Below are 23,072 nucleotides of genomic sequence, written 5' to 3' on the forward strand. Positions count from 1 at the left end.
AAGCAACATAACATCCATATAAATCGATATCTAAGCTACAAATACCACAAAGAGGGAAAGATGCTGCCAAGAAGAATATCAAATTCTGCTCGTCTCCTAAGTGGGCAGCAACTAACCCAACATTACCCTCTGAGAACCTGAAAGTGCAGGGACCAGGGTGGCTGGCAAATAACACCATCAGTCCAAGATCTTCTGGGGAACTCATTCCTCTGAAAACAGAATGTCATTGTATCATGAGAGAATGAGGCAAGATACTGACCTCCCACATCCACAGAAGCTACTGCATTTTACAGAAATTCCAGGAGGCTCCTGGAAGCCTGGACCCTCTAATTCCAAGTGCTATGTTAATGCATTTTTCAATAGCTTTTATGAGAATGGAGAAAGACCTACCAGGTCAAGAGGTTTACAGTGATATTTATATTTCCATTTTCTAGTCTCCTGGTTTTTTTCCCCCTATGAAGCCCAGTTTCTTGAATCAATGACTCGGCTACATCACACTCCCTCCTGGTGGCTCACAGTAACGGGGCTTTCTCTGGCCGCCAGCGCTCCACCAGCTCAGAGAGGCTCAGCTGCCAGATCCCTGATCTTGCAGCATACTTGGAGAGGAGCCGAGCACCATCTCTCTGTTAGAGCTCTGGTTCAGCCACTTGCAGCTCAGTTAAACCCATCAGGAAACCTCTAGCTTATGAGACAAGGTTTTTAGGATTCTTTCAATACAGCCAAGATAGCAACCCCCATCCACCCACTTGAAAGACAGATACATAGATGGTTAGATAGATGGGCAGCTCATCTTAACTCCTGCACATTTCTCCTTTGACTGGGGATCTGCACTGCTGGAAATCTCCCACTCTCTCCCCTCTAAAGAAGACTAAAGATTGGAAAACTAACCCAAAGTACCCAACTGACAATTATGATACCACAGACAGGAACAGGTACCTTACACACTGCAAAATGAGAATATTAACAGGCTACCCCCGCAAAGCCCTAACAGGTAGACTGCTTTCCCAATGCAGGCGACTAGCAGCTTCCCTCCACTGCACTCCTCCCACCTATTCCCCCACCCCGCCACCACCACCTTTGGCTCCAAAAGCCTTGCATCAATGCAGGTCCCTTTAGAAAGTCAAATTTTCACTTACTCAGATCTACCAAGAATCCCCAGTGCCTTGCTGTACGAAAACCCCACAAACGGCAGTTCTTCACCCGAGAAACCTGAGGGGCTCAGCTGGCACGGAGAGGATGAAACCCACGAATTCTTCTCTGGTTCATCAAAATTGGAGGTGTCATCGTCAGACTTGAGGGTGGGAACGAAGGGGGGAGGAGCTGGTTAAAGAAAAACAAGAAAGGAGGGGGGGAGGAAAAAAATTTCAGCCGGATTCAACACTGTTGCGGAGAAGATCGTCTTACTCCTTAGGCGCTGGCGATGGCACTGCAGCGCCTGCTTTCAATCTAGCTCGCAACCTCGGCTCCTACAGCAACAAGAGATTAACCCCTTCTCTGCCAACATGGCCACCAACCCGCAGACAGGCTGCCTTCCCGCCTGGGGTAAACTGAAGAGCAAACTCAAACAGGTCACTTGGGCCAACGAAAGCACTTGGGGAACTCGTGGGGAAGCCGCTCCTTCCTGCTGTTTCCAGAAGGCTCCTACAGAGCAGCTGCTGGCTAGTGCCAGAATGCTAGGAGACCTAAACATATGGATTCCCTTCTCCAGACAGGTCTAAATTATTAATGATTAGCACTAATCGTTGAAATAAGATGGAACTTCTACATTTTGTGGATTAACCGGGATGAGAGGAAGGACCAGGAAAAGCGATGTGTGAGCTTCTGGAACTCCTGTTAGGATACCACTGCAGTCTACTTCATTCATACCCGGACAAGTCCACTCCGAGATCTTATTAACCACTTTTTTTTTTTTTTAGTTCATTATGCATCTTCCCCAGCGCAATCATGCCCATCAAATCCACTGCAGTTTAATCAGCATAATGAAGCACCAGCCAAATAAAGTTCCCACCGGTGATCTACAGCACCCCTGCGCGCTGACGGTGGGAATGCACGGATGGACATATGCGGCTCCTACCTCCTTAGGGCTTCACTCCCGGCTGGGGGCGTGTTACATCCTCTCCACTTCCTGCCGACCTACTAAGCGCTCTCGGTCAGGGAGGTGGGCACTCGTCCATCAGTCACCAGGAGGCTGCCCATCGCGGTGGGGTCCCGGGGGTGCCCCCAGCCAGAAGCGTTACCATGGTTGCAAGCTGAGGCGTCCGTGGCGGGCCAGCCAGGCGAGTTGGAGAGCCGAGCATCACATCCCCCGCAGTGCAGGCTGCATGCTACCGGCTCCGTGTGTGCGTGCTCTGGCTGTAACCCCACCTGGCTGCCGCCTGCGTGCCAGGGGCCAGTGCTGATCCCAGTGACAGAGCAGCATGAGTCACTGCCCGCCAGGGCTCGCTAGAGCTCCCCCTAGGACAGTTGTCACAGCCCTTCACAGCCCAGACTTCTTTTTAACTCCTCATTTTCTGGACAAAGCTGGGTGCCAGATATGAGCAGCAAGCAGTCTGTTTTCTGCTTACAGACTCCAAAAAAATCTGGCTGTTTCCAAAATTCCCCGATGACAACAACATCCGAAGTGGCGCTAGGAAGTAATTGGAGCAGGAAAGGGATGTAGAGGGGAGAGAAGATGAAGCCGGAGGTCTGGCTGTTCCTGAGAAGTACAAAAGAACATTCTCAGAGCTTCGGGTACATTGAGATGAGGTGGGAGAGTGAGGAAGATTTAAGATGTAAAATGTGCACTACCAGAAAATTATTTAACACCTCCAGCCTCTCAAGAGAATTTAAATCTTCCCTGTTAGTGTCAGAATCTACTTGCTTAATATTTTAAAAATTAGCTGATGGAAAGAAAAATTAGATTGAACGCTTCAGCCCACATCCCATGTGTACTTCCATCAACAGAGGCTCAAATCCAATCTGATTTCAATTATCCAGTACATTTTTTAATAGCAAAAAAAAAGTTTTAATGGAAATTGCATTTCATGAGGATCAAAAAGAGAAGTTTTCCTTCCTGAAATAAGGAAACTCAGATAAAGACTGAGGAAATTTATGGAGAGAGATTTGCAGATGATACTAATATGGAAGCAAAGTGGTTAATGGCAATTGTTCTGGAATCTCAGTTCAAATCCCAGCTCCACCACTTACTAGTTCTGTGACACTGGGTAAGTCACTTAACCTCTCTGAACCTCAGTTTTCAACATGGCAATATCTATTTCAATGGACTATTAGGAGGTTTAAATAAAATAATCCATATAAAAGTGTTTAGCACAGTTCTTAGCATACAGTAATCACTCCACAAAGATGACCTGCTATTATTGCTACTGCTCACAGGAGTTGCATGTTTAGGAGAGAACCTGCAGGTCTTGAAGGTTACTGACATACAGCAGAATCTGTACTGAATGTTCTTCTTTCCTGAGCAGGGCAGAGACACATCCATGTGGATGTTTGTGTTAATCATATCATTTAATTCCTAGTAGAACTTCAATTCCTTTCCACTATATACTAATTTATCTTTAGCAGACCAAAATAGAATTCCATTTCTGAGTGGGAAGTGTAATTAATGGAGGGTAAAAGCCACCCTCAGTGAAATAAGTATGATTTTGAAATCCTGTACTATAAAATAAGATTCATCTATAAAACTCTTGCCACGCCCAAAGCCAGCTTAATGTGGTTGCGATTAGAAAAAGGGGCAGATAATCTTCAAGTTAAAAGGAAGAAGAAGTAGGCCAGGCACAGTGGCTCATGCCTGTAATCCCAGCACCTTGGGAGGGCGAGGCAGGTGGATCACCTGAGGTCAGAAGTTCAAGGCCAGCCTGGCCAACATGGTAAAACCCCATCTCTACTAAAAATACAAAAAAATTAGCCAGATGTGGTGGCGCATGCCTGTAGTCCCAGCTACTTGGGAGGCTGAGGCAAGAGAATCGCTTGAACCTGGGAGGTGGAGGTTGCAGTGAGCTGAGATCGTGCCATTGCACTCCAGCCTGGGGAACAAGAGTGAAACTCCATCTCAAAAAAAAAAAAAAAAAAAAAAGGAAAGAGAAGTCAATGTGAAATATACTAGCTGGTAACAGGTAAGATATTCACAGCAAAGATTAAAAGCTAGGGATATAAACCTCTAGACAGCTAGTCGGTCAAGTACAACAGGAAAGTTTGAAAAGAAGGGCTTCTTAGGGCCACATTCAGGCAGAGGAAAAAGCCACAGCCTTAAGCCAAAAAGAAGTGGGGGAACTGGAAATATTCTGCCCTCCAGAAAGTGATGAGATGTTTACCCTTGTCCAGATGTTCCCTTCAGTGGGAAAGAAATAAAGCAGATAGGAAGAAGCAGCAACCTCAGGTAGAGTGTCCACATTTACAGTATCCTGTTACAATTCAAGAAATTAACACAAATACTGGTCCAGGATCACTGAGCCCTTGGAGCACTGGCAGATACAAGTGGAGAACTTGTAGGGGCGTTTTTGCAACCCAGGGCACACAGGATTTTCTCCCCACCCCACCCCCACCCCAACACCCTCCTTCCGATCCCTACCAGAAATAAATTCACAATTAAAAAGTAAAAATCAACAACTACACTTTACGGGTGCAACAACAGATACAAGAAATGGGAGAATTAGCCCTCCAAAAACTGCAGATAAAAGAACAATCTAAAATGAGCCATAAAATTTTTATTATCAAGGTAAATTAGTAGAAATTCGTATCAAAGAACATGACACTTTGAAAAAGAACCAGGTACATTTGAAAGGAACCAAACTGAACTTCCAGAAATAAAAAGTCTTGTTCTTGAATTTAAGGTTAAAAATTCACTGAATATTTTAAATGGCAGACTAGATACAGCTGAAGAGAAACTTAGTGAACTAGCAGTTAGATCTGAGGGAATCACATAGAACCTTGATACTTAAACTATGGTCTGTACACTGGCATTATCACCATCACTCAGAAGCTGGTTAGAATTTAATTCTCTAAGAATCTCAGGCCCTGCCCCATACCCACGGAATCAGAACCTACATTGTAACAAGGTCCCCAGGTGATTCATGGGCACACCACAGTTCAAGAAGCACTTGTGTACAATGCAACACACAGAGACAAAGAGACAGAAAACGTGAGAGGTCAGAAGACAAAGACAGAATGAGAAGATCCAATATACATCTAATGGGGCACAGAAAGGGAGATTAGAGAACTACTTTAAAATCCGGATGCTGCATTTTTTAAGGATAGTGTAAAATCTGGTCATGTCCAAAAACTAACAAGTATGTGATCACATATAACTTGGGGATATAATTCTTCTATTTCTTGTACCTTATATAAAATGTCTCTTTTTTGATCCTTACAAAATGTGATTTTTTTTTTGCTTCAATAAAGGTATTTTTAGTTCACTGAAATCATATTGATCTTGAGTCTATGTTGATGGAGGTACACATGGCACCTCAGTACACAGGACAGTGCCAGGTACCTAGTAGGTGCACAGTAAATATTTGCTAAGCAAATACATAATTAAATGGCAAGAAAATAGGTCTCGTAAAGAGAGCACCTGACATAACACAGGCCACAAACAGGGTACTTGATGTTGAATTAAATGAAGAGGTTTTAAAAGTCGAGATTGTTCTGTCTGAGAAATATGTTAATGAGTACCTACACTAATCATTTCTGATACAGTATTATGAAATCAGCAGCTCCCCCCACTGCCACATACCCACCACATTCACTAATGACAAATAAGAAATCATACAGTAAGATCTATTGTTCACTGGGAAAAGCCACTAAAAAAAATAGAAAAAAATGTTTCCATATATATATATTTTAAAATATTTTAATAAATCAGCCTGTTTGAGGTAACATCAGAACACAGTCTCCTTAGTGGCAGAGGCTATACAAGTAACTTCTTGGGTTTTTTTTTTTTTTCAGTTATCAGATAGATAGCAGAATCAAGGCTTTCAGAAACAAAGAGCTATTTTAGGAGCTACAGTTAATTTCTCTTCTATAAATTCTCTCTCTCTCTTTTTTAATCCTAACATTCATTAAAACCTTTTGGGGGAAAAAATTATCATCCTCAAAAATATTTAAAAAAAAACAAGGAAAGAAGAACCAAATGGATTTGTCCTCTTGGGACTCCTTCTAACATGCTCCTTTGAGCTCCAGCTGCCTCATTCCCACCTTTGATTTTTTAGCATAGCCCACTAACACCTCAAACAATACCTGGCTGTCCTTATTCAATGTTTAATATCTATTTTTTAAGAGAATGAATGAAAAACAAGAACCTTACGTGGGGGATAATTATTTAGACCTAATGCGCCATTCCACGCAACATACCACTTCAGGAAACCCAGGAAATGATATGCTTCAGAGTACCCAATGTATTCACGAAGAACTAGCATATTAAAAAAAAAAATACTGAGCCTAGTAAAACTCCTAAGACTTTTAATCATCACCATGGATTGCAGAAATGGAAGATGAATAAGAGCCAGCACTGTGTCATAAAGGATGAAGGCACACAAATAATTATTGTGTGATGATATAATGAATCAGGACTGTGCCTAGAATACAGTGGGCACGCGCTAATATTCAACCAAAAACACGTTCAACTTCATTCTCTCTACCATGATGTCCCTCACCCTTTTAAAAAAATGTTAATTGACTACTTAGATGCTATGTTCAAACTTAAAGGAAGAGTACCAAAAAATAGCTATCTTCCAGTTGCTTAAAATCTGGAGCACTAATGTGATCATACTTATCAATGTTATGAAGACAGAACTGTGAAATAAATGAAGAGGAGAATACGTGTGTTGTTTAGAGGTCAAGATATGGGTGTGAAAAGCAGAGAATACATAAAATGGCTGATGGCAAGTTTTGCCAGGGGCGAATGCAGTACTTTTTTGCAACTTCCTGCAGGAAAGTGTCACGGAGGGGATTTAATCTCAAGAGCTGGTTAAAAGGTACCTTCATGGGCTGGAGTGGGGAAAAGTGCTACTTTAGAAAAGCCCCAGAAGCCAGAGCAATGGCCCAAGAGCGTAGTGAATAATGAGGCAGGAAAGAAAGTGAAAGTGAAGTCTTGGTGGATTGACAGATGTAAAACCAGAATGCTGGGTTAGTGTCAGTACTGAGACGGATACAATCATTTCAATAGTGATGGGTGGAAGAGGCTAGTGCTAGAAACTCTAAAAGACAAGTCTACAATAGTCAACATGACAAATTCTACACTACGGAAATGATAACAGAAACAGAGAGGATGGGATTAACAGGAGACAGGTTTGAAATATTATGAGATATATATATATACATATATAGGTTTTCGTCCACGGTTCCTGGCTCATGACTCCCATAGTCTTTTTTACAATCTTTTGTTATTTAGGGGCGCTTTAGGCTTTAGAAGCAGGCCTTGAAAAACAGAATCTCTCTGTCTCTCTCTGACCTCCTCCTGCCCTCCTTTCATCTGCTCAAGGCGGGACTCTAATCTTCCCCCACCTTTCTGACTTGGAGCTGGCCATAAAGAAATTTCCTCTGCCTTGTCTGATTATAGGTCAGAAGACCCCATTTCAGAAGGGGTCCTGCCCCATAACCTGGAGGAATGAATGCTACAGAAAGGCCAAGAAGGATCTGAACAAACAAGCCTTGCTGGGATTCCCCACTCAGCCTATGAGGATTAGATCATAGCCTTTTTGTGCAATCCCATTCTACATGGTTGTTGATGATGCCTATCCAATGGCGTCTCCATGAAAGGCCCCAAGAGGACAGGGTTTGGTGAGCTTCCGGATAGCTGAACACGTGGAGGTTCCTGGAGGGCGACCAGGGAGGGCGTGGAAGCTTGCAACCCTTCCCCCATACCTATGCATTTCTTCATCTTTATCCTCTGCAATGTCCTTTAGAATAAAACGGTAAATGTGTTTTCCCAAGTTCTGCGAGCAGCTCTAGCCAATTAATTGAACTCAAAGAGGGGGTTGCAGGAACCCCAATTTGAAGCCAGTCAGCGAGAAGTTCTGGAGGCCTGGACTGGCAACTGGTGCCTGAAGAGGGGACATTCTTGGGGACTGAGCTCTCCGCCTGTGGGATTGAGCCCTATCTCCAGGCGGATAGTGCCGGAACTGAACTGGAGGACGCCTAGTGGTGTTCACTGCAGAACTGACTGCTTGCTTGGTGGTGGGGAGAAAGCCCCCACACGTTTGGTCACAGAAGTCTTCTGTGGTATTGACAGTTGTGGTGTGAGTGGAGGAAAGACAGTTTGAGTTTTTCCACATTCAGGTTATAGAAAGAAGTTGCAAAATGTGGCTGGGCATAGTGGCTCACACCTGTAATCCCAGCACTTTGGGAGGCAGAGACAGGCAGATCATTTAAGGTCAGGAGTTCGAGACCAAACTGGCCAACATGGTGAAAGCCCATCTCTACTAAAAAAAATATAAAAATATAAAAACTAGCCTGGAGTGGTGGGGTGCTCCTGTAATCTCAGCTACTCGGGAGGCTGAGGCAGGAGAATCCCTTGAACCCGGGAGACAGAGGTTGCAATGAGCCGAGATGGTGGCACTGCCTCCAGCCTGGGCAACAGAGTGAGATTCCATCATCTCAAAAAAAAAAAAAAAAAAAAAAAGAGTGGCACAATCTGACAACTGATGTTAGAGCAGAGATTTTGATGGGAGCCTTATCATGGGAACAACTCTGAGAGAAAAGGCTGCAATGGGAAGAAGAGGAAGATATCCCATATCGAAGTCTCATGGAAATGAACGAAGAGAACAGATTAGGGGATCAGCAAATAGAGCTGGCTACTAAATATACATAAGTAATTGATCCCAAGAGAACAGATTACATTGCCTAAAGCCTCAGGCAAGCCCCCTAGTTTCTCCCCTCCCACTAGGAAGTGGTCAGGCATGACTTGTCCACACAACACACTGTATATACGAAGTTCAAGACCGGGCCTCGTGGCTAACACTTGTAATCCCAGCATTTTAGGAGGCCAAAGCAGGTGGATCACTTGAGTCTAGGAGTTCAAGACCAGCCTGGGCAACATGGCAAAACCGGGTCTCTACAAAAAATACAAAAAATTAGCCGTGTGTGGTGATGCACATCTGTAGTCCCAGCTACCGGGGAGACTGAGATGGAAGGATCACTGGAGCCTGGGAGGTAAAGGCTGCAGTCAGCTGTGACTGCGTCACTGCATTCTAGTCTAGGTAACAAAGCAAGATTCTCTCTCAAAAAAACAAAAAAGGTAGTTCAAAAAGAAGACAAAGGAAATCCAGTTTGCAATAGACTTAAATAAATTAAAAATTATCCCATCTCTTTGCCTCCCCAAAAAGTCATAAAAATACTTCAGGGTAACATTGATTTGGGCTGATGATCAATTTTTACAATGCTGTCTTTAAAGTCAATGAATAAGGAAGCCAGCATTCCCAAAGTAGTCTTCCATCAATCAGTCTAAACAATGCCAGGGTCTGGCTGCCAACACCTAAGCAGATAACCTCTCTGGTGGTGGATTCCAATGGAGATGTGAGCTCTAGCTGCCTCTCGCCATACCCAAAAGCCATGTTCCTATGAGGCTGCTTAATATTAAGTTTTTGGTAATCAACTTATGTTTCCCTACAGATTCATACTTTAGAGATGCTTTCCCCGACTTCTGGATTGCACTTTAACCAGACTTCTTAACATTTTAGCTTTACTTTGTTTTTTTCTCTCCCTCTCAGTCTAGGTACTCAGCAATCTGTGAAACACCTACATAGGCTAGAAATACTCAGAAGAGGAACGTTTCAAATTGCAACTAGTCATGAGTGCATTTCTTTGCAAAGCTGAATTTGGATATACCCAGTTTTTCACTCTGGTGGATATCCCCCAGGAAATTTTTTTTTTTTTTTTTTTTTTTTTGAGACTGAGTCTCGCTCTTTTGCCCAGGCTGGAGTGCAGTGGCGTGATCTCGGCTCACTGTAACCTCTGCCTCCCGGGTTCAAGGAATTCTCATGCTTCGGCCTCCCAAGTAGCTGGGATTACAAGCACCTGCCACCATGCCCAGATACCTTTTTTGTATTTTTAGTAGAGACGGGGTTTTACCATGTTGGCCAGGCTAGTCTCGAACTCCTGACCTCAAGTGATCCATCCGACTTGGCCTCCCAAAGTGCTGGGATTACAGGTGTAAGCCACCACATCCGGCCCAACCAGGACACATTTAAATAATAGCAAAGGAGCTAGTTCATCAGCACCTGCTTGCTGTAGGCCCAGGCAACCTTCCCTTTCAGCACCTTCCCCCATGAATTACCTACACCCAATAACACATCAGACTAGATTCATTCTTTGCTGCCTTCCCGATCTCTTTAGTATCCTTTTCTCCAACTTTCTTTTTTTAGAGACAGAGTCTCACTCTGACGCCCAGGAGAGAGTGCAGGGGTACAATCATAGCTCACTATAAGCTTGAACTCCTGGGCTCAAGCAATCCTCCCACCTCAGCCTCCCAAGTAGCTGGGATTACAGGTGCACACCACCATACCCAGCTAGCTTTTTTAATTATTATTTTTTGGTAGAGACACGGGTCTTCCTATGTTGCCCAGGCTAGTCTCGAACTCCTGGCCTCAAGTGATCCTCTCACCTCAGCCTCTCAAAACTTTTCTCCAACAGTGAAAAGATTTATTCTTAATTTTTTTTTTTTTTTTTTTTTGAAACAGAGTCTCGCTCTTTCACCCAGGCTGGAGCCATCGCACCCGGCTAGTCTCACCCTTCTACTCACTCCTCCAGTAAGGAAGAAGATTATCCGGCTCATGAAAAGTAGACATTTATTTGGCCATGTTTTACTAGAAGGCAGAATTACTATGTCTTGAAAGTAAGGGCCAAATTTAAAACTTCCCCTTTTACTACCTAGGCACAGGCGTAGCAGGCACTCAACCAACTGAACACTCTTGTCCTCCTTATTTCCATCAGGCCCCCTGTTGTGGCAAGGCCCCCCCCCCCCGCCCCCGCCACCGCCTCCACCCCGTTCATGAGGGAAGGCCACCATTCTTCTCTGTCGGTAGGATGGGCAAATTTACCAGAGTCTTGCATCAGAGCTTACTGGGTGCTTGCCCTGCCAAGAATAAAGTGGGTATTTTGGTCTCTATCTGGCTATCTGTTCTTTGTGTGTGTCCTTTATAAGTCAGAATTTTGAAGTGCTGAAAGGGTGGTCTTAGATCCCAAACTGCCAGTGCTGTAGTTGAATGTTCCATCACCACGGATGAACAGAGTTGGCTATATTTATTTTCTCTGAAGTGAGACACCAGAAATCATTTCCAAACTCTCAGTTATGAACCACCTGGGCCTCTAACTCTTTGTCCTGAGGCTTTCATCTCTTTTGATTCCTGCCAACCGCCCTTTTTAGTTCTATCCAAACTTCACCCTCAGAAAATGAGCATAACTGCAATCACCACACTCATAGAATTGATTAGAAAGTTGGCTGCTGAATATAGTCCCAGATGTTTAATATAATTTTGAATCTTTGGCCAAATCATTTCCACGTTTGCTTGGTTGTGAAAGGTTTTCCCGCAAGTGAGAATTTAAGGGTTGAAGACTCCAATTTATGGGCTCTCCAACAAACCCACTCTGTTTCCCATCTTCCCCCAAAAAAGGCATTAATTTATCTCACTTAGAATTGATTTACCAAACTTGGATTTGGCATTGCACTGCTGGCTTGCACTAAGAGGCCCAGAAGGAAGCAGTCCTATGGAAATGCCAGGGTACGTTTCCGAGGGATGGGGCCCGCCAGGTCACAGGGGGTCTCATTTATGGGAAACCCAATGGTGAAATTCCTCAGGGATCAGTATTCAGAAAATGGGTCTCCTCTGAGCAGAGCATTCTGGACTTTTTTCTCATGGAACTGGGGCTCTTGTAACTGTTCATATTCTCCTTTCTGCTTTGGTCACTGGGAGACTGAGAGCCCCAAATCATTCTTCCTTTGGCAACTTAACAGGAACTTCCTTGTTTTTACTTTTAACCCTGACTTTATTTCCCTATCCTCATACTCCTTTCATCTGGATTTCTCTATTTATTCATTGTTATATTTTTAATATTGCAATTATCTCTAGAATAAGTTGCCCTCAATTTATCTTGGAATAAAGTAGAATATTACATATTTTTGACATCTCTGGAAGTAGCTTCTAAATTCAGACTAGAGGGGGAAAATCCTATAATCCTAATTCATAAGCATTTAGCTCTTTTTGGACTATTTTTTCTTATCAATAATTTACCTTCTAAAAACAGAACAGACCCCAAGAGACACATAAATATTTGTCTACATATCCCATAAGAGATTATAAGACTATATCTTACATTACTGACTATATCTCTTTATTGACTGACTAGATCTCTTTATTATTCCTTTTTTGTTTTAGTAGGTGGCGCCCACACGCTCCTGGTCTAGTAAGTTGAATTTCTACCATCACTACTTTACCATCCCACCCCTCTTGCTCCCCTTCCCGTCCACGCTGATACTCCAAACAGACCCAACTCCTCTTCCTCACTTCCTCCTGCCCCTGAAGTAAATGAGTGTCCAAATGGAAGATACATTTAAGGGCCAACCAAGTCTAACAGAGAAGCATATCTACCATCCTCATGAAACTAGCTTAGAAAACAAAACATGACCAGATAACCCTTCAAATGACAGGAAGCCCCAAACAAGAAGAACGTTAAAAGGCCCCAAACAAATGAATACACAAAGAAGATGAACTTTAAAAGGCCCAAAACATCACGCCTGTAATCCCAGCACTTTGGGAGGCCGAGGCGGGCGGATTACCTGAGGTCAGGAGTTCGAGACCAGCCTGGCCAACGTGGTGAAACCCCGTCTCTACTAAAAATACAAAAAAATTAGCCAGGCGTGGTGGTGCATGCCTGTAATCCCAGCTACTTGAGAGGCTGAGGCAGGAGAATTGCTTGAGCCCAGGAGGCGGAGGTTGCAGTGAGCCGAGATCGTGCCACTGCACTCCAGCCTGGCTGACAGAGGAAGACTCTGTCTCAAAAAAAAAAAAAAAAAAGGCCCAAAACAAATACGTGCATGCTCACATACCACACACACACACACACACACACTAAATGCACAAGCCATTGAGATAATGCAATTCTAAAGGCAGGACACTAAATAAAATAAATGAAAAAACAATGTCAAAACCATGATATTAGCTGTGGCCTTGTTAAAAAAAAAAAAAAAAAAAGCCATAAGGGGTTTTCATTTGAGAAGAGCGCTGCTTATCAGAAACCAATGGCTAAGTGGCAGATTTGAAGGATTAGCATGGTAGGGCCATGCTTAAATGAATGAAGTATAAAGATTGCTTCATTCATTTCAATGATGCAGGAAAATAACCTGCCAATAAAAATTACTGAATTTGGCCGGGTGCAGTGGTTCACGCCTGTAATCTCAACACTTTGGGAGGCCGAGGTGGGTGGATTACCTGAGGTTGGGAGTTCAAGACCAGCCTGACCAACATGGAGAAACCCCACCTGTACTAAAAATACAAAATTAGCCAAGCGTAGTGGCACATGCCTGTAATCCCAGCTACTCGGGAGGCTGAGGCAGGAGAATCACTTGAACGCGGGAGGCAGAGGTTGCGATGAGCCGAGATCACGCCATGGCACTCCAGCCTGGGCAATAAGAGCAAAACTCCATCTCAAAAAAAAAAATTACTGATTTCTTGGGAGGCAGCATAAAGATGTTGTTAAGAGGATAGGTTGGCTGGGCGCGGTGGCTCACGCTTGTAATCCCAGCACTTTGGGAGGCCGAGGCTGGTGGATCACGAGGTCAGGAGATCGAGACCATGGTGAAACCCCGTCTCTACTAAAAATGCAAAAACAATTAACCGGGCGTGGTGGCAGGCGCCTGTAGTCCCAGCTACTCGGAGAGGCTGAGGCAGGAGAATGGCGTGAACCCAGGAGGCGGAGCTTGCAGTGAGCCGAGATTGCACCACTGCACTCCAGCCTGGGCAACACAGCGAGACTCTGTCTCAAAAAAAAAGAGGATAGGTTGTGCTAGTGTTATAGGAACATAGAATATTCTGGAAAGTTCTATGAGAAACTGACAATAGTGTTTTGCTTGAGGGAGAGGAGTTGGACGTAGGGTGGGAAGGAGGCATTTTTCACTGTATAACCTTCTGTATAATGTGAATTTTCTGCTACGGGCTATACCACTTTTTCAAAACAACAAAGGCAAAGAGAATTTAGAGTCAGGGAGACCTGAGTTTGATTCCTACCACTGCCAACTTCGGGCTCCATGACCTCATATGTATTGTGGACTAGTGATAGGACCTGCCTCACAGAGGTTTGGGGAAGAATAAATGGAACAATAATAAGCATAAAGCACTTTGCAGAGCTCCTGGCACATAGTAGGCACTCAATAAATGGCATGGTAATATCATACATGTATAAACATGCTAGTGAAGAACACTTATTCCATCCTTAATTAAAATCCAATATGGGACAACAGTAAAGTGGGGTTCAGGGAGTCAAGGAAATGTCTTTTTGCTATCAGAAGGCAAAGATTAGGTCAAACCACCATTTTGAAGTATATGAAGGATGTAATGTCCATCTAAGAGAAAAGCTTTAAATTCCTCAAAGCAAGGCCTAAAACCCAGCAGTTCTAAGCAGTCCCATTCACCCATAGGAGTCCTGAGCCAAAAAATGGCCTCCCCATACCTTAAGCCCGAAGACAAAACGAGGAAGACTCACAAAGATAAGCAAGAAACTCTGAGGCTAGCATCTAATTTCTTCCTTTTGCTGGGCTTCCCAACTCGAATATGCACAGAAATCCCCTGGGGATCCTTATTAAAATGCAGCTTCTGACTCAGCAGGCCTGAGTCTCTGGAGCTCTAACAAGCTCCTAGGTGATGCCGATGCTGCCAGTCCATGGTCCACACTCTGAGTAGCAAGGTCCTACTGCCTCCACGTAATAGTTTTGCTGTTCGTTAACAGTAACAGTGGCAGAATTGAGAGATTCACGTTACTGTGATGTTCCCTCTCCTGATAATAACCTGGCCAATTCTTCTAAATCAATGGTTCTCAACTGAAGGTGACTGTAGCCCCCAAGGGGAGACTGGGCAATGTCTAGAGTCATTTTTGGTTGTTGCAACTGCAGGGGGAGGGTGCTACTGGTATCCATGGAGAAAGCACAGCAATGCTGTTCAACATCCTGCAATTCACAAAACAGCCCCCACAGCAAAGAATTATCTGGCCCCAAATGTCAACAGTGCCAAGGCTGAGAAACCCTGTTCTAAATAAACAGAAAACAGGACACATCCTGAGTCTTCTCAATTCATCTTGAGACTAGAAATCCCAAGATTAGAAGTGAGCCATGGATCCAACATTGTCCTTTCCCAGGCTAGATCTGAGACATGGGGAGAGTTATAGGTTAGCAGGATGCTGTACATGGAGAAGGGATCACCAGGTCACAGCCTATGGTCTGTATTTTGCTTAAAATCAAGCACATGTGGGGCCGGGCACGGTGGCTCACGCCTGTAATCCCAGCACTTTGGGAGGCCGAGGCAGGTGGATCACGAGGTCAGGAGATCGAGACCATCCTGGCTAACATAGTAAAACCCTGTCTCTACTAAAAATACAAAAAAATTAGCCAGGCGTGGTGGCAGGCACCTGTAGTCCCAGCTACTCGGGAGGCTGAGGCAGGAGAATGGCATGAACCTGGGAGGCGGAGCTTGCAGTGAGCCGAGATCACGCCACTGCACTCCAGCCTGGGCAACAGAGTGAGACTCCATCTCAAAAAAAAAAAAAAAAAAATCAAGCACATGTGGTTCAGTAAACTAGTGAGGGGAGGCCTACGAAGCATTAAACTTCCCACCATTTGGAGGTACAGCAATTTAACAGTACTACAGCTCTATTCAAGCAAAAGACCAGTTAGGCTCTTAGACTCTAAATTCAATGAAGGTAGGGCCATACCCAAATGTGTTCATCAATGAAGCCATAGCACCTGACATTGCACTTAACATACTGTAGAAATTCAAATACCAGAATGAATCATCAATTCAAAAATTCCTGCAATTCTAGGCTGGGCATGGTGGCTCATGCCTGTAATCCCATCACTTTGGGAGGCAGAGGGAGGATGATCACTTGAGCCCACAAGTTTGAGACAAGCCTGGGCAGAGATGGCAAGACTCCATCACTTAAAAAAAAAAAAAATTCAATTCCTGCAATTCCAAATGTTCTTAAATAGACCTAGAGATTAAATCACTCTCTAGTGTGACATGGTTTATTATTTGCCATCATCACAAATATTATTACTAATAACAATAACTTATGCAAAGGCATATATGGTATTGTAGAAAGAGGATGGGCTTTGGAATCACACAGACCTCCACCCAAATCCAGAATCCCTTATTCACTTGCCATATGACCTTGGCCAAGTTACCACGGTATCCACATCTGTAAAGCGGGTATAATAATCCTTATATTTGACAGAAGTGTTTTGAAGGAGCTTAGTGTAATGTACTTGAATGCCTAGTGGTTAGCACAGAATAGGCACTCCCTAAACAATATTGCTGACCACACTAAAGGACTAGGAAAAAAAAAACCCAAGGAGGTACATGGTGCTTATTTCTACACACAAAAATTTGTAAGACTTTCACCTGAAGCTAAGTAGGCACAGAATCCCTATCCCCCAAACCAAAGACTGTCTTCCCTCAGGATTACTGAGCAACCATATTATACACTTGAGGTTTCATTGGCACTATTCAGGGCCAGTTAGCAAATAAGCAGCAACAATCCAAACGATACCTATTTGGAAGAAGACTATCTCAGCGTTTCATCAGCATGGGACCACCACTGAGTTACTGCCGGATGGAAACAAAATGTACTTTCTGCTAACAAATGCTGAGGACCTGAAAAATCAGGATCATTTGGCAAGAATTGTTTCTTTCTGAGAATAGCAAAAGAAAGACAACTCAAGAGAAAAAGCCCATGTCAGATGCAACAGACCATCCAAGTTCTCCAGCGCATTAGCCATAAATGTCCTAGGAAATAATCCGTGATCACCACTTCCATTATGCATTTCTCACCGTTGAGACATGGCAGTCTTGGATAAAAGGTACAAGTGTGCTGGTTCCGTTGACGTCACGATGCCTTGGGGGAAGATATCTTAAAAGATGTTGATAGAAGACAGTACCAGACAGCAAAACTTTCCCATGGATGGGAGCAGGTACACGATGCCAGGCAAGGTAAGCATAATCCCGAAGGCATGAAAGAGGAGCTCTGACTGGCTTCAGCCTTCCTGAAGCCCAGAAAGATCAGGCTGGGTACAGCCAGAATCCGGCCCAGCATCTGAAACATCGCCGGAATTGCACAGCCAGGGCAGCTGGTACGCTTAGGAAACCCCCCACTGAAACTTGGAAAGCAGCCTTGAAATAATGATAATAATAAATAAGCAGCTGAAAAACCAATCTTGTGGGAGGCTGGAAATGAAACAGAATAATGAGAGCCTGGTGACCCATGAGCATGGCAGTCACTCATCACAGAGTGTTCGACTTGCTGGAAGAATAAGTATCCTAGAACTGGGTCAGATGCCTGGTTCATGGGGTGCTGCCTGCAGCAACCCCAAGGGGCAGGACCCAGAAGGGTACAGAAGCTACACCTGACCTCAGTGTCAAAGCAAAGGCGCATCCTAGTTTCTCTCAGTAGCCACTCCCAGTTCTGTCATTCATAAATTTGCCAAGACCTTTCTTAAATTGCATTTATATATCCTGCCAGGACCACCTCTTGAGATAATGAGTTTTAGAAGATTATTACCTGCTGTGTTAAGCAGTACTTTCTTTCACTGGTTACAACAAGAAAAAGAAGAATTGGGGGTGAAACTGCACAAAGGCTAATGTTGCTTTTAACAAGGGACAATCTCTTATTGCAGAAGGCGGAAATATTCGACAGCCTGGAACCATCAGGCATTTAAGCAGCAACCATGAACTTGGGAAACTTAATGATTCGAAGTATTTTGGTTGATGAAAATCACTCAACATGTGTTTATGAAAAACAGTACTAGATAAAAGCATAATTTATGTTACAGTTACCTAGTCAGAAAATAGCTTAAAGAGCATGGAGTCAAGCAATGTTTTCAATCACAAATCTCTGAGTTGATTACAAATAACGCAGGGATCAGAGGTTGGTGAAAAACAGGAAAATTTGCTAGGAGACACTGAAGTTAATACCATGCCTCTCTGCATAGTCAGAAATGCCATAAAACCACCAGGAAAACGCACTACCAATCCTCGGTGGGCATGAAGATCCCACCTGCTGGCTGAGCTACACTAAGTATCTAAACTAGGACTAGTCCCATCAAATACAAATACCCTAACTGGAATATGGTACCACGGATTGATTCCTGAAACAGAAACGGGACATGAGTGGGAGAATTGGTAAAATCCAAAAAAAGTCTGCAGTGTAGTTAACAGTAATGTACCAATATTAGTTTTGACAAATAGTTTTTCAAACACTTAGTTTGACAGTGACACCGTTATGTAAGAGTTAACACTGGGGGCTGGGTGCGGTGGCTCACGTCTGTAATCCCAGCACTTTGGGAGGCTGAGGTAGGCGGATCACCTGAGGTCAGGAGCTTGAGATCAGCCTGACCAACATGGTGAAACCCTGTCTCTACTGAAAATACAAAAAGTAGCCGGGCATGGTGGTGCACGCCTGTGGTCCCAGCTACTCGGAGGCTGAGGCAGATGAATCGCTTGAACCCAGGAGGCGGAGGTTGCAGTGAGCCGAGATGGTGCCACCACACTCCAGCCTGGGCAACGGGGAGACTGTGTCTCAAAAAATAAATAAATATAAAAAAGAGTTAACGTTGGGGAAAACTGGGTGAAGGGCATGTGGGAACTCTTCCATACTATCTTTGCAACTTTTCTATAAATCTAATATTATTCCAAAATAAAAGATTTATTAAAATTAGGGCTGGGTGCAATGGCTCATGCCTGTAATCCCAGTATTTTGGGAGGCCAAAGCAGGAGGATCACTTGAGCTCAGGAGATCAAGACCAGCCTGGGCAACCTGGTGAAACCGCATCACTACAAATACAAAAAAATTAGCAGAGTGTGATGGCACACGCCTGTGGTCCTAGCTACTTAGGAGGCTGAGGGGGGAGGACTGCTTGAGCATGGGAGGTCAAGGCTGCAGTGAGCCGTGATCATGCCACTGCACTCTTGCCTGGCCCACAGAGTGAGACTCTGTCTCAAAAGTAAATAAATAAAGATTTATTTAAATTAAAAGAATTTTTTGGCCAGGCGTGGTGGCTCACACCTGTAATCCCAGCACTTTGGAAGGCTGAGGCGGGCAGATCACCTGAGGTCAGGAGTTGAAGACCAGCCTGACCAACATGGAGAAACTCTACTTCTACAAAAAATAGAAAATTAGCCGGGCGTGGTGATGCATGCCTATAATCCCAGCTACTTGGGAGGCTGAGGCAGGAGAATCGCTTGAACCCAAGAGGTGGAGGTTGCAGTGAGCTGAGATCGCACCACTGCACTCCAGCCTGGGCAACAAGAGCAAAACTCCGTCTCAAAAAAAAAAAGAATTTTTTAAAGCAAATACATTTGTGAGTCTTCAGAGCCACTACACTGGGAGCTGGGAGTCAAATATATTATGCCTAATTTATAAGTTAAGCTTTATATAATATAGGTATGTATGCACAGGAAAAAAGGTAGATGGGTTTCAGTACTATCATCAGTTTCACACATCCACTGGGAGACTTGGAACATACGCGCCACAGATAGGAGGGTTGGGGGACTACTTTAACTTTACTCAGGTAATCACCATTCACTGACTTACTTAAGTGGAGATACATTCTTAGGCAAGTTCACGAATAAAAAAAAATTAACTGCTTATTCAAGAAGATTACAGAGATAAAAAGGCAAGACAAGAAAAGATTAAGTACTTGAACAGCATCTAAAAGAAAGTCTGTAACATCTTTCTAAAAGCATAAAAGGAAGAATGCCCTGAAAATATATTACTGATTAAAAGGTCTGAACCTTGGAGATTTGGGGGGAGATGCCTATTTATTTAGAAAAATAAAGCAATGTGGCCACCCAAATAATAAAAACATTTGCCAAGAAAGATTTATGGAAATGCGACCTACTTAAATATTTCAGCAGAAGGTTAGAGAAACCATCAAAATGGTTTACAACTGGACAATACTGATTTTTTACCATACTATGTCCTAGCTGAAGGTGCAAGCAATTATAATTATAACACATCTCCAATCAGAAGCCTGGTTTTGACACCTAGAAACAGGTTCTATTTCCCAACCTCCCTCCATCACCAAAAACAAAACACATACTCAAGCAGCACAACTGCTTTCCTACTGGCTCTAATCCGTGCTGATCATTCGGTAGAACACATTCAATCAACAATACATCCAAGAATTAAAAAGATTTTTAAAAGATCACCAACTGGTAAAAGAAAAAAGAGCATTGTGTGGTTTCTGTTGATAATAAACCAGGTCTTTGTTTTTAATGAATTCATTCAGTGCACTAACTGATTATAAAAAGTGATGTATGAATGAATCTACTGTGCATATACATTATAGGTTTTACATGCTTGTGAGCAAAGACAAATATTATCGAGCGAAACAAATGAATAAACACAGGGAGGTGTTTATGGTTTTTGTTTAAACTCAGCCATTAGCAGAACAACCTGGGCATGTTGCCTAATCTGAGTCTTTTTCCTGATCTGTGAATGAAATACCTAGATCCACTTTTTTTTGGAAGAAACTGTGGCAAACCAAGTGACAACCTTCAAACTCCATTAATCTGTGCCTCTAACTTACTGAGGGATAATATTCTAAAGGCCACATAAACACGGAGTTTGATAAATGACCCAGTTCTACACAAATAATTTTAAAGCAGAATTATTACTCAAAGACAGCTATATCATTAGCCTTTACTACTCCTGTAGATAATTAAAGCCTTTATTTATGTAATTTACAGAAGCTTCTTTGGACCAGAATAATCTCAGATCTCTCTTGCGGGTTTCATAATCCCAACATCCCAAATTAAGGAAAACAGCCCTACTTACAGTTACGAATGTTATTCCAGTCGATTTTAGAGAAGAAAGGATGGCAGCAAAGACCTTCAAACTTCAGTCTCTCTTTCTGGCCACACAACAAGCTTTGAACCAGATCAAGAAAGTCACTGCTCACTTTGGGGTCATCTGGAAACTTCAAAAACCGCTGTTCCAAAAAAAATAAGAGAATTATTTCCTTAGCAGGGATTCCGTTTCTCATGCCCCAAAGTGAAGAAAGTATTTCTCATATATGCAAGTTTCTTTTTTTTGTTTTTTAGAGAAGGAAGTTTCGTGCCCTCTTCCCTTTGGACCAAAGGCATGTTCCCAAAATAAGTGGCCTGTTCACATCAATAGGCTTAGTTCCTTTGTAGGGGTTCAGCGTCCTCCATGGCTTGACCCCGGCTCCCCTTCCCATCTCATCTCGCCACGCTCCCCATCTCTCCCTTTGCTGTCCAACAATGATGAGCTATTTAAAGCTCCCTGAACAAATCATGCTGTTCTCACTGCTTTCCTTCGCTACCTTTTCTATCCTGTAACTCCTTTCTGCATGTTCTCTCTGCACTCTACTTTTGCACATACACAATGCACTGCGATTTCAGTGTGATGAAAAAGAAAGAAGGCAGAGAGGGCCTGCTTCTTCTGCTCATCCCTGTAAACCTGGTACCTAACAGTGCCTGGTATGATAATGCACTTGTTATTGAATGATTGAATGAGTGAGTGAGCTAAAGGGAAGGAAATAAATTAGCTCCAAGAGTCATCTAAGGGGAAATTTTCACTCAAGAGGAGGCTCAAGAATAACAAATAATAGATGTACATAAAAATATGTATTAAGCATTCCAGAAAGATGAAAATTAGGTGAGATACAAAAACCTAGGAAATACGTTCCTTTTCCTTTTGGTTGAAACTAAAAAATACACATTTTTCAGAGCCTTAAGAAATGAGACTCACGGGCCAGGCACAGTGGCTCATGCCTGTAATCCCAATACTTTGGGAGGCTGAGGCAGGCGGATCACCTGAGGTCAAGAGTTCAAGACCAGCCTAGCCAACATGGTGAAACCCCATCTCTACTAAAAATACAAAAATTAGCCAGGCATGGTGGTGGGCACCCGTGATCCCAGCTACTCAGGAGGCTGAGGCAGGAGAATCGCTTGAACCCAGGAGTTAGGGGTTGCAGTGAGCCAATATTGTGCCACTGCACTCCAGCCTGGGTAAGAGAGCAAGACTCCATCTCAAAAAAAAAAAAAAAAATAGGCTTAATGTAGTAGAAAGTACAGTTATTAGAAAATAGTTTTACTGTATATATATATATATATAGTAAAACAAATATCTATATGTAATTGTATTTCTAATTCATTTCCTCATTCAATTTTAATATCATATTCAACAGTTAGTACTAAGGAGTATATCGAAAAATCAAGAGCATAGACTTCAGGGCCAGACTGCCTGTGTTATTTAGGGCCAGTTACTTCACCTTCAGTGCTTTGGTTTCCTCATCTATAAATGAAAATAATAATACTTACCTCACAGGGTTGTTTGAAGATTAACTAACTGACTAAACTATATCTCCTCAATTCTAAGACTCACAGTTATTCACAGTTAACAGCACTGAAATCAAGATGCATTTATTTTATAATCAATAAAAATATTATAGACTCACTGGCAGCAGTTTTTCTTTCTTAGCAGTACATAAAATAATGGTGTAGTCTTATCATTACTGGCAGCTGAGATTCCGTGAAATACAATTAATAAAATGTTTAGAATAGCCTTTGGCACAGAGTTAAGTGCCATATAAGTATTTGCTATTATTATTTTCCAGCACTGCTGAAACACTCATTCACACAATTTTTAAATAACATCTAACATTCTATAAACATTCATTCACACGATACGTATAAAATATTCATGCACACAATTTTTAAACAACATTCTATAAACATTCATTCACACAATTTTTTGTTTTTTTGTTTTGTTTTGTTTTGCTTTTTAGACAGAGTCTCACTCTGCTGCCCAGGCTGCTGGAGTACAGTGGTGCGATCTTGGCTCACTGCAAGCTCCGC

At 43.0% G+C, this 23,072-nt stretch overlaps 1 protein-coding gene across 1 annotated transcript in view; it reads right to left on the reverse strand.

The window, feature by feature from the left end:
- The window catches only part of CIT (citron rho-interacting serine/threonine kinase), a 191,440-nt gene that overhangs the window by 116,157 nt on the left and 52,211 nt on the right, over window positions 1-23,072 (reverse strand). Inside the window, exons 9-10 of the mRNA XM_030821489.1 lie at window positions 21,028-21,181; window positions 1,137-1,320 (exon numbers count right to left, since the gene is read on the reverse strand). Coding sequence (XP_030677349.1) covers window positions 1,137-1,320; window positions 21,028-21,181 — 338 coding nt within the window. The remainder of the gene's footprint in view (window positions 1-1,136; window positions 1,321-21,027; window positions 21,182-23,072) is intronic.

Source organism: Nomascus leucogenys, chromosome 10 (genome assembly GCF_006542625.1).
Source record: "Nomascus leucogenys isolate Asia chromosome 10, Asia_NLE_v1, whole genome shotgun sequence".
Classification (NCBI taxonomy): domain Eukaryota; kingdom Metazoa; phylum Chordata; class Mammalia; order Primates; family Hylobatidae; genus Nomascus; species Nomascus leucogenys.